The sequence below is a fragment of the Entelurus aequoreus genome, linkage group LG07 (assembly GCF_033978785.1).
Source record: "Entelurus aequoreus isolate RoL-2023_Sb linkage group LG07, RoL_Eaeq_v1.1, whole genome shotgun sequence".
In the NCBI taxonomy this organism is placed as follows: Eukaryota; Metazoa; Chordata; class Actinopteri; order Syngnathiformes; family Syngnathidae; genus Entelurus; species Entelurus aequoreus.
Window position 1 is genome coordinate 50,607,600 of NC_084737.1, and position 17,338 is coordinate 50,624,937.

Below are 17,338 nucleotides of genomic sequence, written 5' to 3' on the forward strand. Positions count from 1 at the left end.
AGTACGCTAACAAATTATTGGTTGAAGAAAAATAGATTACATATTTACTGTTATTAATGTAGAGGGGCCCTAAAATTCTAAACTTTTCCAGACAAGCCTTTTGGAATTTCAGAGTTTAGTGACATATTTTGCCCGAGTTAGATATCTCCATATTTGGCAGAGGTTTATTCGAAGAGCTATGTGTAAGCCCTCCATTTTTATTCAGTTGTAGTCCAAAGTTGTAGTCAATAAGTGCCTTATTTTTCTCTATCCTGCTGTTGTGGGCAGACTGTACATGCACATGCGTCTTCCGCTCTTGCCATTTCTAATAAAACGTAGCGTATAGTTCTAACTTGTATCTGTCAGTAGACTCGATATATAAGTGCTAAAAACTACAACATGGCTGACGGGGAGAAGACACAGTCAAGGAGGAGGGTTTTGGTATGTAAATAAGACTGCCCACGAAACAGCACATTATCTAAAGAGAGAGTCAGAAAGTGGCTTGAAGATGGTTTGCAAAACTAAATCTATGAACAACTTTGACCAAAGCACCACCATTACATGTTATGTAGGTGACAAAAAAGTGTTTTAAATGTAGAAAAAAATCATATGACCCCTTTAAGAAACAATACCATAATTTGATTTGCAGTGACTGAAGGTTTAAGTACAAATACACTTTCACTTGCAACTCCTTTCTTATTTCAAAATTCCACTTTCTAGACTTGAAACAGTTTTGTTTACAGTTCAAGATTAAACTGTCCAATTTTTAAGGATTGGGTTCATTTCAAAGACCGTTCACATAATCAAAAGAAAACATGATATAAATCATAAAAGCACATACAGTAAAATAATACAATTACAAATAAAACAACAAAACTGAATTGTTTACATCAACATAAAATAGACATGATCAACTCGCTACTAGGAGAGTTAAGTGCAGTATTAAAAGCGTTTTTTAACAAGTGGGTCTTTAACAATCTTTTGAAAGTGTGACGTGCGAATTAAATGGCGGACAGAGCACAGAAGGATGGAGCAGCGATGGAGAAGGCACAGTCTCCTCAGGTTTGGTGTTTGGTTCTGTGAGGAGGGGACATTAAATAGATACTTTTATTCATCTCCATTCCCCTTTTGTTGGTGGAGCAGGGGTTTCTAGCAGAAATGTGGTGGCTGAGGAGGTCAGAAAGGTCAAATGGGGCCATGTTATAGACATGTTATGGTGCTTATATGCTGCAGGATGGGTAGCCAGTAAAGTTATTGAAAGACAGGAGTGATGTGGTCATACTGGTGGATCTGGTGAGGAGGCGTGCGACTGAGTTTTGGGTGAGTTGGAGTTTAATTAAGGAGAACTTTGGAAGATGAACCATATTGAATGCTTTTGCAGCAATCCAGTCTGGAGGTGATGAATGCATGAATAAGTCTTTCAGTGGTGGGAAATTAAAGAGCTCTTGACACTTCTCGAATTATAAACTGGCAGCAGTGGCATGACTCAGCTACTGTAAAATAAAAGACTCAGACAATGTTAAGACAGCTGGCAGAGAAAGATGCGTTTTACTCAAATGTCATTCAGTCAAAGAGGCTGGTGTGCATTTTCTCTCTGGAATGTTCAGTGTGTAATGCTGGAACAGTAAAGGGCCTTCCCCAAACCATTCACATCTAATTTGGAATTACAGAACTATCCCAAAATGTTTTGTTAGATTGAAGTGTTAAGATTCAGGGTGGCTAAGGGGTCTAGCCTATGTCTTTATTAATACATTGATAATAATAATAATACTTTTTCATGTAAAGTATTCATTGTGATATTTTTGGGGTATCAACTATTATAACAAATGTCTGGGTACTTGTTTTTTTTTTGGTATCTACACTGGTATTGTTATTTTGTCTTCATGTGTTCACAGGCATTAACTACAAGCCACCAGAGTACCAGGAGCATGATTTTAGCGAGGCGCCCAAATTCACCACGCAGCTCAATGACAGGGCTGCTACAGTAGGATACACCACCAAGCTGCTGTGCTCTGTTCGTGGTTGTCCTAAGGTCAGACATCCTCTAACTGGCTACACTGGGGATGGATGGAAGGATGGATGGATGGATGGATGGATCTTTATTGTCATTGCACGAGTACAACAAAATGTTGTTTTCAGCACAAACCCAATCAAGATTAAACAAACAAACACTGTACAGGGTTACAGAATATGGTGCCCAGTTAAAGATGGGAAAAGATAGATGCTACAGTATATATTAAAAAATGATGAAGGATGACTTATTCATTATGAGAGATATGTTTGTTGTTGGGCTGTTAGTGTGACTATGTCAGTGTGTAGTTTCAGTAGGTCTCGCATTATTGATGGTGGCGGCTGCTACTCTGGTTAAACATATCTTTACAGTTGTCTGCCTGACGCAGTCGGCTTGGATGACAGGCTTCGGTGGAAATGCGGTTGATTATGCGTCCTAGCTGTCGGCTTCTCACCAAGGATTTGGAGGGTCATGCCAGTGTTGCTCTGACAAATCAAACTGGAATAGTAGAACATATTGCTTGGAGCGCTGTAGTATGACTGCAATAAAAAGCCAACCGGAAGGCGAGTCTGGTGTCTAATATTAGATGTTTATGTTGCATTCATTTGACCTGGGTGTTTATGGAATATGGTTTAAACAGTAGCCTGGAATCACAGGCATTCAAATTGGTCCCTATGTTTTGTGATAAGGACCCAAGTGACAAGTCACACCCCAAGCCTGAAATGAACATCTATGAGTATGAAGGCAGACCCGCTATGTCTAAATGAGTCTTGCGGGCAACTTCCCTGTGGCAGCTGGCTCAAATTGTGCAATAAAAGCGCTTGAGTGTAAACAGCTGTAAACATACGCACCAGTGCTTTATTAAGGATCTTGTTCTTTCATTCCTTTTAAAGGACTGTGGGAAATTACACAATTTCACACTCATGCAGGCTGTGATTTTTGTTGTGTGTGCTTATGGGCCAGCTGCCCAGGAGGTCCATGCATTGAGGCCTGTTCTGCTATCTATCCTCTAATGGAGTCAAAGTGTGTTGGACGCTCAGCAGGGACGACATCATGATAAGAGAATAGTTTGTTGTCCTGTCGTGGCTAAGTGAAGATGATGCTTTATCAAGAGGGTGCTATTTTTGTCACCACGCAGTTATAAGTCACTGTCCCTGTAATACCTGACACATTTTAACTGACGGGGAGGAAGGAAAGAGCTTGATGACAACTAAATGCAAGCTTTAGCCTCTTTCCTAGCATGCTCAGCTCACCAATCAAGACAAGCTCCTCTTCACTGTTTTTCTCCAGTTTATGACACCGGTCCACTAGGTTTTAACATACAATATATTAGAAGCAAGATAGCTGATGCAGCAAAGGTCAAAGGTGGGGGTTGTATTTACATGTTCCTTGTTGGCGCTCTGCCCCCCACAGCGAGAGTACTAATGATAATCAATTCAAGATGCTGCAGAATGCTGGTGTCAAGAGTAAAAACAGAACATTTTGTTGAGGTTATTTTCCAAACTGCTCCTCACAGCTATACTTTGCTTATTGGGACTATTATGCTCTTTTTATAATATATTCCTACTAATTTAGACTTAGACAAACTTTAATGATCCACAAGGGAAATTGTTCCACACATTGTCATTAATAACCTTTTCCTTTTTACAAACCCCGTTTCCATATGAGTTGGGAAATTGTGTTAGATGTAAATATAAACGGAATGCAATGATTTGCAAATCCTTTTCAACCCATATTCAATTGAATGCACTACAAAGACAAGATATTTGATGTTCAAACTCATAAACTTTTTTAATTTTTTGCAAATAATTTTTAACTTAGAATTTCATGGCTGCAACACGTGCCAAAGTAGTTGGGAAAGGGCATGTTCACCACTGTGTTACATGGCCTTTCCTTTTAACAACACTCAGTATATGTTTGGGAACTGAGGAGACACATTTTTTAAGCTTCTCAGGTGGAATTCTTTCCCATTCTTGCTTGATGTACAGTTTAAGTTGTTCAACAGTCTGGGGGTCTCCTTTGTGGTATTTTAGGCTTCATAATGTGCCACACATTTTCAATGGGAGACAGGTCTGGACTACAGGCAGGCCAGTCTAGTACCCGCACTCTTTTACTATGAAGCCACGTTGATGTAACACGTGGCTTGGCATTGTCTTGCTGAAATAAGCAGGGGCGTCCATGGTAACGTTGCTTGGATGGCAACATATGTTGCTCCAAAACCTGTATGTACCTTTCAGCATTAATGGCGCCTTCACAGATGTGTAAGTTACCCATGTCTTGGGCACTAATACACCCCCATACATCACAGATGCTGGCTTTTTAACTTTGCGCCTATAACAATCCAGATGGTTCTTTTCCGGAGGACACGACGTCCACAGTTTCCAAAAACAATTTGAAATGTGGACTCGTCAGACCACAGAACACTTTTCCACTTTGTATCAGTCCATCTTAGATGAGCTCAGGCCCAGCGAAGCCGACTGCGTTTCTGGGTGTTGTTGGTAAACGGTTTTCGCCTTGCATAGGAGAGTTTTAACTTGCACTTACAGATGTAGCGACCAACTGTAGTTACTGACAGTGGGTTTCTGAAGTGTTCCTGAGCCCATGTGGTGATATCCTTTACACACTGATGTCGCTTGTTGATGCAGTACAGCCTGAGGGATCGAAGGTCACGGGCTTAGCTGCTTACGTGCAGTGATTTTCTCCAGATTCTCTGAACCCTTTGATGATATTACGGACCGTAGATGGTGAAATCCCTAAATTCCTTGCAATAGCTGGTTGAGAAAGGTTTTTCTTAAACTGTTCAACAATTTGCTCACGCATTTGTTGACAAAGTGGTGACCCTCGCCCCATCCTTGTTTGTGAATGACTGAGCATTTCATGGAATCTACTTTTATACCCAATCATGGCACCCACCTGTTCCCAATTTGCCTGTTCACCTGTGGAATGTTCCAAATAAGTGTTTGATGAGCATTCCTCAACTTTATCAGTATTTATTGCCACCTTTCCCAACTTCTTTGTCACGTGTTGCTGGCATCAAATTCTAAAGTTAATGATTATTTGCAAAAAAAAATGTTTATCAGTTTGAACATCAAATATGTAGTCTTTGTAGCATATTCAACTGAATATGGGTTGAAAATGATTTGCAAATCATTGTATTCTGTTTATATTTACATTTAACACAATTTCCCAACTCATATGGAAACGGGGTTTGTAGATTATTATGTACATAGCATCGTTCTTGTGGTACTTATTGGGTTAAATCTGGGACATAAAGGACTAATTTTTGCGCCAATTCATGTGTCCCATGTTTGCTGGTATGACAATCAAGTTCCTTGAATCGTTAATTGTGTGGCTTTTTGGATTCAAAGTAACATTTTCTTCTGTGTTTCCTCAGTTGTTTGCTTGTTGGTGGCTACTGGTGAAGATACTGCATGACAGGCTTTAGTTACAACAACTCAACACTTGAAGACTAACTGAAGTGTTGTTTTGGAGCCTTCGGTGCTCAAACCTGCTGTTAAAGGTGGAGTAGATGACAGAGATGTTTGAAAAAGTGCTGTGGTTAAATGAGCCTTCCTTCATGAGAGGTGGGTCTGTCAATGTGGGGCCAGCACTGAAAAGACTGTAATCCTGAATATTTGACCTGCAGGGGATCCAACGGCCCTGTTTGTGCCCCAGGAAGTATTTAGCTGACATGGTTTCGCTCATCTCCTTGAAGAGAAGAGTTAGATATGGGAGGGATATTTTGAGAAGGGGTTCATGCCTCTAGAGGAGTTCTACTGTAAGCTAATTTCATATATCTTACAACTAAGAATCTAAAAAAGTGACTAAATGTGTTTCCATCATTTAAGAGGCATACAAGGGAAGATGCAGTACCTTAACAGATAACCTTCTATTGATCATACTTACTAGATCTGATTAATCTAAGTCAAACGAGCATTACCTAATGAAGCCTGCTCCAATGAGAAGCGAAACGTCTTCTAAGATAAACTGAACAGTCGAGTTGCCATCGATTAAATGCCCAAAGAATACAATTACCTAGATGAATGAGAACATCTATAGACTTAAATTCAGCAACATTGGCAAACTGCTGCTACTTCTTCATTAACACCATTACGTCAATTCCCTAATGTCTCTAAAATAATGTGGTTATGAATAGACACCAAGAGCTAAATGTGGCAAACAATTCTGAAAAGCATGAGCAGTGCTGTAATTCAATCAGCAGGGCCTCTTTTGCATGAAGCCTAATCATAAGTTTCCTATAGGAAATGCACACTAAAATCCAGAGTGGTACATTCTTAGTGCTATAACACTTTTAAATTACTTTCCCTTTACTAGACATTGACCTCAGCAAAGACTGATGGGGCTCCTTGGGAGACAGGTTGATGTTGGACCACAAGGATAACATCCTGACAGAGAATTCATAAATGCACACTAATCCCCTGGATTTTCTTTCTCAGCCAAAGATCGAGTGGCTTAAGAATCAGATGGTCATTGGTGACGACCCCAAGTTTCGTCAAATTTCCAACCAAGGCATTTGCTCTCTGGAAATCCGCAAGCCTTGCTGCTTTGATGGAGGAGTTTACACATGCAGAGCAAAGAACGCTGAAGGAGAGGCCACCATCTCCTGCAAGCTGGAGGTCAAACGTATGTACAAAGAATAAAGTCAATCAAGAAGGTCACATCATGTTATATTTTAAAATGCCATACTTCTTTCTAAAACAGAGGTGTTTCTGGCAGAGGCTGACAAGGAGAAAGGCAAATAAAGCAACACTTAAAATTCAGAGGTAAGGTCAAAGATACAATCATTATAGATGTAGGCAATCAACTGTGAAACTGGGGTATTAGTTGTCATGGAATTACCACAGTATAAAACAACCTTTCTTTTCGGAGCACATTTTTAGAAAAATATGTCTGCTTCATTGATCTACATTATCTTGAAATTAGCATCATAAGTCCTCTGTTGTCTGTTACTTGCCCAAGCTTGTTGAAAATATCGGCAAAATGCATCTTTAGTGCAGAGGTTATGCTTACTTGAGTCACTATAAAATAGAGGTACAACAATATGTCGACATTGTCAAGAAAATACTGTAATAAAATTTGTCATTTGTCAATAGTCGGTGACATCATCGCTCATGTTTTTCCAGACTGAAATGAAAATGCGCAACCGGTGACCGTTTGCATTAGGAAGAGAGAAATGGCTACAGCCATTGGTAACAACACTGCGGGTGAATGCATGTAATGTATTGGAACATTTCACCATGTATACGTCAAAGACACAAATAAACTGGCTCACTTTGCAAAGCGTACTTTGATTTTCATGGCAGTATATATAGCACAAGCGGAGGCTTGTCGGACATCTGGAGGTCTGTGACTTGAAAATCGTTAGTTTGTGAGCCAGCTAGCTCACAAGAGAGACAAAGTTGTGTGGAAAAAAAGCTTAGTCCGCTACCTAAACTTTGTATATAGGTCCTTTTCCACCAAAGGTTCTGTAACTTCTAAGTTCCTGTAACCTTTAATTCCTGGAACAATAAATTCCTGCAGACTTGCGTAGTTTGTGTTTCCACCACATTTCACAGTAGTTTATACAAAACAGGCTGATAACGAATGGATAAGTGGTTTGGTATACCATATTTTTCGGATTATAAATCGCTCCGGAGTATACGTCCCACCGGCCGAAAATGCATTATAAAGAAGGAAAAAAACATATACGTCGCACTCGAGTATAAGTCACATTTTTGGGGGAAATTTATTTGATAAAATCCAACACCAAGAATAGACATTTGAAAGGCAATTTAAAATAAATAAAGAATAGTGAACAACAGGCTGAGTAAGTGTACGTTATATGACGCATAAATAACCAACTGAGAATGTGCCTGGTATGTTAACGTAACATATTAGGGTAAGAGTCATTCAAATAACTATAATATATAGAACATGCTATACGTTTACCAAACAATCTGTCACTCCTGATCGTTAAATCCGATGAAATCTTCTTCCTCGTTGTCGCTCCTGGTATGCGCCGCTAGCCTCCTTTCTTTCTGCTGCTCGATCGCCGTTTTCTGCTGCATATTTCACTACGTCCATCTTGTAATCTGCAGTATATGATTTCTTTTTCGGTGCCATTTTTGTTCAGCCCTTCTCAGTTTTTTTTAAATGATCCATTTTAATAGCTACGGCAGTAGCATATAGCATATAGCAGTTAGCATCTCATGACCCACAATGCACTTCTGCCATGACCCTCCCCCGCCAAATTCTTATTGGTTGACGTGTGTGTGTGACGATTGCTGACATTTGCTTCGTCTCTTCCGTGAATTAGATAAATAATATTATTTGATATTTTACGGTAATATGTTAATAATTTCACACATAAGTCGCTCCGGAGTATATGTTGCACCCACGGCCAAACTATGAAAAAAACTGTGATTTATAATCCGAAAAATACGGTAGTTCTACTTTGATACCAATTAAATAAACAGACAATAATAAGTCATATTTGTTTAACTAAAGTATAAGTAAAGGAAATATAAAGCAATAATATACAAAATGATATGATTTAAAAACAAAGTGTACCGGATTTTAAATATGAAGTCAGGCTTTTGTCTACAGTGTCCAGCAGTAGGAAAGGCAATATAAATAATAAATGTCAGTGTATCTCACAGCGACATGAGCACATCAAATTTATTGTTAGCATTAGCATTCGGTTCACTTGAGTTAAGACTAATAACTACACAAATGGCGTAACCAAGTAAATGGTTAATATTTGATGTGTCATCCACTCGTTTACTGCCTCCTCTCTATTTCACATTTATCGTCCAACATGAAAGTCTCCGTGTCCAGGGGGGCAGCTGGAGTATGTTGTAATACAGTGATTCTCAAACTGCGGTACACATACCTCGAGGGGTAAGCGGGCATCATCTTGTGATACCCCAAATAATCACTTAATTAAATATTCAAACACGGTGTTACTTTTCAAACTACAGTAAGTGTAATGTTACTGTGGCCCAAAAAATATACTTGTTGAATAAAACCTCTGCCTTGTTTTTGATTAATATTTAGGCCTACTACGCTACTGTATTTTAATGTTGGTCATTATGGTGGTACTTGGAGAGTGAAGTGTTTTCTGAGATGGTACTTGGGGAGGGAGGAGGTTTGAGAATCACTGTTGTAATAGATATACTAATATACTGTACATGTAATATAAATACTAGCATACATGAGAAATAAGAAATAAACAAGTTATCCCCTGCATACTGTAATGGCGCATGAAATTTTGAATACAAAGTTTTAGGAACACCCCAACTGTCTTCAACCAATCAGCGTTTGACAGCACAGCCCGCCCCTCTAAAGTTCCTGCAGGAACTTTCAAATGTCCCAACTCGCTACTATCAACTAAAATAGTTCCTGTGGAACTATTTATTGCTGCTATTTTGACTGTCCTCCTACAAATTGATACTTTGTATTTATTGGCACTTCGCCTGTCCTTGCTTTAAAATTGACAAACGTTTACTAAGCTTGTGTCCCTTGAAGTACTCGTAGAATGGAAAAACAAGTTGACTTTATATGCTTAATTATGTTTCATTGTATACATTAAACCAAATTCAATTGTTTTTCCAATCCGCAAAGTATGTTAAAATACCGTCTAAACATAAAAAAATGCAACTGGCAATTTCCGTAGTTTCAGGGTTAGATGACGTTGCGATGGGAACGCTTCTGCACTCTGACCATATCAGCAAATAAGTCATACTGGAAATATGCCAAAAATAGAAAGACATGTGCTCTGTATCATTCACAATCCTTATGTAAGACATGAACACATGTTTTTCTTTTTTTATGCATTCTAATTTGTAAATAAATACAAATTCTACAAACAATTGCGTCAATGGGGGCTCTCTATTTGGCCCACAAAACTCCTAATGACCATCCAAAACCTGCCAACAATACTATTTACATATCGTGACCTGAATATTAACCAAATATAAGCAGTACTGTTATAAGAAACGGTAAGGCAGGCTAAGTATTTTTAGCAGGGCATTGACAACAGACCGGTAACTATAGCTTATGGTTTTGTACTGTGAGCCCGCTGATGTCCTGCTGCTGCTTCTGCTGCTGCATTATCACGTCTTGGATCGTCAAAATTATTGCATATTATAAATAGAATAGAATAGAATGGACTTTATTGTCATTATATTTGCATATAACGAGATTAAGAAATGATGCCTCTCATCTGGATAATAGGATGATTAATCCATGAATCTAGAAGTTGTTCATCTGTGATATTTAATTTATACCCAGGAATGGAGACAAAAACAAAACCGAAGATGGTGTCTGCAGGCAGCAACTTTTCTTTTTAACCCTCTGTGTGGATTATGATTAATTATTCATCTGAATGGGAAAATATGCACATCTTATCAGTCGTCATTGCAGTGAGAGCAGATTCTGCGATCGTTTTATTATGTTAGTATTTCTTGTTTAGCACTTGCAATACTGCTACATGATGCTATAGTGTTTCACTAAAGCTGGATGTGTTTAGCACAAAGCTTCTAAAACTTGTAGCTCACCCTCCTTATATTCAAGATCAACAATATAAGGTTCTGGATCATCATTTGTCCCAAAGTTATCGTTATCGTTTTACCATTGAGACGATCATTTTCTTCACATTAATGTTATCATGCTCTTACCTGTGTGCTATGTGTTGAAGCAGCAGCACACATCTATAATCTGTAACACCTTTTCTGATCCACAATTGAGACAACAGAAACATACGCACACTGACACTTAACCCTGTGCACAAAGCTGTGGATCGCATCACCAATGCATAATAAAAGAGGTATTTTCACGTTGGAGATATAGTAATATATTTCCTAAATTAAAAAAACAACATTAAAAAAATGCCAGTAGACACCAAAACACAACATTTAATTTATTTTAGGCAGCCCTATAAGTCATCCAGCGGCAATACAATTATAAAAGGAAATTGCTAAATAGACTATATTTATATAGTCTATTCAGCATTATTCAAAACGCCTCCGTCCTACGTGTGTGTCAACATACACACACGTAGGACGGAGGTGTTTTTCTGTTCATTTAACAGACGCAATCCACTTTGCACACATGTAGTAGATCAGCTTTGTGTGTAATATCAAGTTTGCACGTGTTTAAATGCATGCAAATCTTTAGTAAGTCAGGCCCTTAATGGATTGCGTTGCTCTCTATTTTGCTCACCGAAGAGACGCAATCCTCTGTGCACCAGTATAGTAAATCAGCTTTTTGTGTAATATCAAGTGTGCACCTGTTTTAATACACACAAACCTTTAGTAGATCAGTCCCTTTGTGTGCTATTTGCACCAATTGCCCTGCAAACATTCCGTGAGGATTGAAAAAAACATCAGGCTTCAATACATCAAACCAATTCAGCCACCTGAAACACCAGCATTGCTACGACATTGCTTTGAAAGCCCATGGAGATGCCTGTACTGCTGAAGAAGCTGTCCCAAACACAGTTACAAAGAAAGGCCTCGGTTTGTCCTGCCGTGTTGCCACTATTTTTTGGATTTATGTTTGCCAGCAAAATACGGCGTGATCACCACACTCCTGCATGCGTTGATGCAAAAAAAGACATAAGCTTCATAACTGATTTATGAATATGTAATTACTGTCATATTTGGTTAAGACAGATCTACAAGTACAAGTTTGTCAAATCCACCTTTGATTCTTTCTTACCTGCAGGTGTGCACACACTGGACTTAAATCTAAATGTAAAAAATTTGTATCGACTTGAAGAAACACATTGTTCATCCCTAGTTTTTTTAGGATCTAATAACATTGCTTGGGTGTACCTAATGTAGTGCCCAGTGAGTTTATATATCAAATATGTTTTGGCAATACAGTGTAACCATGACCTGACGTCCCGCAGAGTCTTTTGTAGCCCTATGGACAGAGCCTCAGTCCAAGTCGGCTGATGTAAACAGTAGCACAACAGGCATTTACACACAAACACACACACACATATACACTTCAAAGATGACCTTCATTGTGGCCAAGGATGTGTGTGTTCACTTTGAACTGTAAATGGGACCACATACCCTCCTGATCACCCCAAAGGTCCGTTCTTGAATGCATTCTTCAGGGCGTTATGATACATTCACACCTGTATTTCCAGCTGCCCGCTTGTGGTCAGATCACATTACCAAAGGACTGCTTTCATGCCAGGTCTGAACCCCAGCCTAAGATGACATGAGTAACAGTGTGCCTTTGTGTTTAGTCCAATGGAGGCACAGCCATATTGGGAGGGTCTCAAAGGGAAAAGGAGGAGGGGGTTCTTGGCGGTGTCAGCTCTGCACTCCACAGTTTCTAAAAATCAGTGAAGATAATCTGACAAACGTCCAAACTCATCACATTACTGAGAGAAGAGGGAGCATGAGGACAAGGGGAAGAGAATAGTATAGGACAGAAACACTGTCAGGTACCCTCTCTTGAAAATAGGTCTGGTCAGTGGAGTTTTTATTTAAAGAAACATTTTTTTTAATTTTTTTTTTACGGCAGCAATTAAACCTATGTTGTTTTTGTATTGTTCTGCCATCTATGGATTATCACCTAAATTCAAACTTTTAATCAACATGACGTTAACAAAGAACATCCCACAAAAATGTAAATATGATTTATTATTGCAGCGATGTCGAACAACAGAATTACGTCTTGTTCTGTCACACGTTTTTCACAACCACAATTACCTAGTAGAAAATGTGGCACGAGCCATTGATGAGCATTTGTGTCACATCCGTTTTTCTTCATTGCGGTTTAATTCACATGATGGTCAACCACCTTGAGTGTAGCAATAAAACGAGTGAGTGTAGAGTTTGAGCAGAAAATGCCACATTGCTGTTCGGTTCTTGGGTGTTCCAGTGGTTCAAATAGAGAGATAGGAAAAAGCTTTCATTTCACTTCGTAAAATGTTTGTTTCAACACTTGATTTGTTTGAGAAAATACCTGTGATGCAATAAAGTTAATTATCTACTACAAGGTGTCCAAACTTTTTGTGTGTGTACATATTTTAATAACATAATGAGGTGGCGACTTGTACAGGGTGTACCCCGCCCTCCGCCCGATTGTAGCTGAGATAGGCTCCAGCGCCCCCCGCGACCCCGAAGGGAATAAGCGGTAGAAAATGGATGGATGGATGGATAATGAATATATAATTAGTAATTACTAGAATTAAATATTAAGAGCATGTGAAAGTTCAACTCTTACCTTGTTTACCTTCGTGACAGTCCCTTAAAGTCTTGTAATCAATCAGAAATATCAAGCAGCTAAAATGCGCTAAACCTGAATAAGTGCGCAGAGAGTTTTTTGCATTTTTCCCATCATGCCTTGCAATGGATTTACATGGGTGTAATTTAGATTTGTTCTATGGGGGTTGGCTGTTTTTTAACCTGCCAGTTCAGTGAGCAGGTTGTGTGACATGTTTGTTGACTTTTGTGATGGTAGAATTTTTTTTTTCTGCACCATGACTAGTGAAGGTTGTCTGGATTGGGTCATATAAGTAAATGCTGTGTATGTCTTTTCTAGAATGTACACTACATAGTCACTGGCCTGAGTCACACAAGATGGTGACAAATAGTCACTTATCAAACTGCCAGATATTTAAATGTTAATATATAAAGACACGCCCGGTCAGATTGCTTGTTGAACTCGTGCCGTCTCGCGGGCCATATTAAAGATGCCGGCGGGCCGCAATTGGCCCACGTGCCATAGTTTGGAACACCGCTGCTCTACCATATTAGTAGTGTTTGAGAGCAGAACTAAATGTAAAGAAAGTACAAGAGATCGCATTAGCTTGTGTTGTTTTTGTTGTTGCTATTTTTAACATCAAGAGAATATCCCTAATAGTGTTAATAAACTAGATGAATAAATCTCTCGTAGGCTCAAAAGCAAACTGAATCTTGATATCGCTAGCAAACATTGATAAACAACAGGCACATCTATAACTAAATAATCAGACAAAATATGAGCTTCACACCATAAAAACAACTGCAGACATAAATTGTAGATGACAGACTAATATTTGTAACAGGAAATCAACTGCAAACAAACATATCCTTTTTCTCATTGGTGTCACAATTACAGCAGCAGGGGACTTGTCAATCAAATACTGTTTTTAGCGATGCACAAATAAGTCTAACTTTGTCTTTCACCAATTAAAAGTTTAATTTGTGGAGCCCTCAAATGTAAAAACATGATGTGTCTCCAATCTTTTTTCTCTAAATCCATGTGAGTGTCAAAGTAAGTAAGGTTGAGGCGAGTAGTAACGTCTTGGTGATGATGAATGGTTCAAATCTTTCACAAATTGTTTTTCGTTAAGAGTGTATACATCCACTCCATCCGTCCATCTTTTTCTGCTTATCCGAAGTCGGGTCGCGGGGGCAGCACCCTAAGCATAGAAGTCCAGACTTCCCTCTGCCCAGCTACTTTGTCCAGTGGGATCCCGATGCGTTCCCATCTCATTTTAGATATTTTTTTCATGATCACTTATTTGCCTCTAAACAATTCAAAATACACCCAAATCTGCACTGTTGCAGGTAAATAAACAAAAGCCTAGTTGGACTCTAGACCATTGCCTTAAACCCGGAAGTGCCTCTACATCACATGAATACATTTTTCATTTATGCATGTTTTCCTAACTCCATCACCATCTTCTTGACTCTACCGCACTTTTCTGTGCACTTCACCATAGTGAAAATATGACGGTTGTGATTTATTTGTTTCAGACGTGCATTCAGGGACATCACGTAGTTACATTTGCACCATTCAGCATATCTGAAAAGGAGTCGGAGGAGGCAAAGCTTACAGGACATTTAATGCTACCCCTTCTCTATGACTTTCACTGTTCATTCACACTGTAACTTTTACATTATTAAGTTAACTTCACTTATTGTGTGAAAGAAAGGAAGGCATTGAAAAACAAAAAAGACTAAATCTCAATAAGTAATATTTATATTGGCATCACGGTGGAACAGGGGTTAGTGCTGGTTCCTCACAATAAGAAGGTGCTTGGTTCGATCCCTGGGCTCAGCGTCTTTGTGTGTGGAGTTTTCACACAGGAAGACACTCCGGGTACTCCGGCTTCCTCCCACCTCCAAAGACATGCACCTGGGGATAGGTTGATTGGCAACACTAAATTGACCCTAGTGTGTGAATGTGAGTGTTAATGTTGTCTGTCTATCTGTGTTGGCCCTGTGATGAGGTGGCGACTTGTCCAGGGTGTACCCCGCTTTCCGCCCGAATGCAGCTGGGATAGGCTCCAGCCGCCCCCGTGACCCGAGAGGGACAAGCGGTAGAAAATGGATGGATGGATATATTAATATAATTTTTTAACACGACTAAATTTATGCACTGTTCTAAAAATGTTGACTTTTGTACAATTTATAATTGACCCCAGTGATTGGTGATAGTCAATGAATGTCATGTATTGCTTATAAGGGAACGGCCCTTTTTTGGGAATTTTGCCTATTGTTCACAATCATTATGTAACACATGACGACCGATGTATTTTTTATTTTTTGCATTCTAAATGATAACAATATTTATGTATTTTGATCATTTTAAGCATATGAGGCTCATTAATTTCAAAAATGCATCACATTTGCTTTTTTTTTTTCATCACTGATTTCTACTCACTGCAGACTTCATGAGAGCCAATAAACATAATAAAACATCACTTACTGTACCATGTCTGCTGTCATTAGGATGTCTCATAATCCTCGTGGGGGAGCAGGGGGGAACAAGTGCTTTTCATGTCCTTCTCACCAGTTCCAGGTCCCAAATGGCTGTCAACGTGTCCCAATTTGTCGAAATATCTACTCACACTTCTCATATCCAGGTGAGATGATTTAGAATTAACTTACAGGGAGCAAGAAAAGGAGGAAGCAGCAGACCACTCAAATATGTAAACATAGGGACACACAGAAGTGATCACGGTGCAGCTATAAATAGCTTGTCTGAGTTAGCGCTTATAATACCAATATCACTAATACTTGGTTAATATTCTAGTCACGAAATGTAAATTGGGGGATTTTTGGCGCTTTTTGGATGTTATTTATCAGATTTCATGGGCGGAAAAAGGAACTCACATTGGCTCCGCTGTAAGCGGAACTTCATTTACATTGATTTAAAATTTACATTGCATTAAAAAAAATCCGTCCGTCATGTCTTTCATAATGACTGCAAACAAGTAGGCAAAATTCCAAAAAAAGTGCAGTTCCCCTTCAATATTGTAGAATATACCATAATCTATTATTGTAGAGTTGTTATTAACTTCAGCTGCATCAAATCTTTTTATAAATAGTTTTTTTTCCTTGTGGTTGAGATGTCATCTTCAGTATTTGTCCTATTTCTTGATGTCTTTAAGAACAAGAACTTGGCTTCTTCCTGTGCTTGCCTTTTTGTCAGCTATGCATGTTGTCAGATGCTCATTGATTTCGATGTTGTACCCTTTCTGCTACTACCTTGTCATTGTTTTATTTATTTCTCTTGTGCAGGTATTCTGCTCAAAAAGGTGTGTTCTGTTCTCCAAATGTATTAATTTCACGTTTCTTTTTAATGTGTTTAGGGTGCTGTGCAAGGTGACAGGAAAAAGGTCATGCAGCAGGGTTTACATAATGATGAAGGAAAAACTCTCCATCCCCACCTTGTCCACTCACACCTCCATAGTCCCACTTTGCTTAAGTATTTGTAGCTTTTCTCACATCAGGTTAAATGTTCAATGATTTTTCTGCCATTTGTAGTTTGTTATCCTGTAGTACAGTGGTTCTCAAATGGGGGTACGCGTACCCCTGGGGGTACTTAAAGGTATGCCAAGGGGTACGTGAGATTTTTTTTTAATATTCTAAAAATAGCAACAATTCAAAAATCCTTTATAAATATAAATAAAAACCTATCTTTTTTTCCAAACAGTTCAAGAAAGACCACTACAAATGAGCAATATTGTGCACTGTTATACAATTAATAAATCAGAAACTGATGACATAGTGCTGTATTTTACTTCTTTATCTCTTTTTTTCAACCAAAAATACTTTGCTCTGATTAGGGGGTACTTGAATTAAAAAAAAAATCACAGGGGGTACATCACTGAAAAAAGGTTGAGAACCACTGCTGTAGTATATACCGCTCAATAAAACAGTCAATCTTTGGAGTTGATTTTGCAACAAGTGAAGGATTTAAAATAAATATTGTATTTTATTACGTTTATCTTGTCTATTTTTTTTACATGTGTTTTGAAATGTACAGGAATGTTTCACAATGGTGTAGGCAAGGGGTAATCAGTTATATTTTAATATCTTTTCTCAGCAGACA

General features: G+C 38.7%; 1 protein-coding gene across 6 annotated transcripts in view; it reads left to right on the plus strand.

Moving 5' to 3' along the window:
- The window catches only part of mybpha (myosin binding protein Ha), a 34,963-nt gene extending 17,739 nt beyond the window's left edge, over positions 1-17,224 (plus strand). For 2 of the 6 annotated variants that reach the window (XM_062053863.1, XM_062053859.1), the window contains 4 exons: positions 1,875-2,011; positions 6,448-6,634; positions 6,713-6,774; positions 16,596-17,223. In XM_062053863.1, coding sequence (XP_061909847.1) covers positions 1,875-2,011; positions 6,448-6,634; positions 6,713-6,753 — 365 coding nt within the window. In that variant the 3' untranslated portion in view covers positions 6,754-6,774; positions 16,596-17,223. Of the gene's footprint in view, positions 1-1,874; positions 2,012-5,384; positions 6,635-6,712; positions 6,775-7,134; positions 7,284-15,796; positions 15,867-16,595 lie in introns of those variants that run through there. The other 4 variants (XR_009826797.1, XM_062053860.1, XR_009826798.1 and 1 more) reach the window with 4 other exon arrangements.
- The last annotated feature ends 114 nt before the right edge of the window (positions 17,225-17,338 follow it).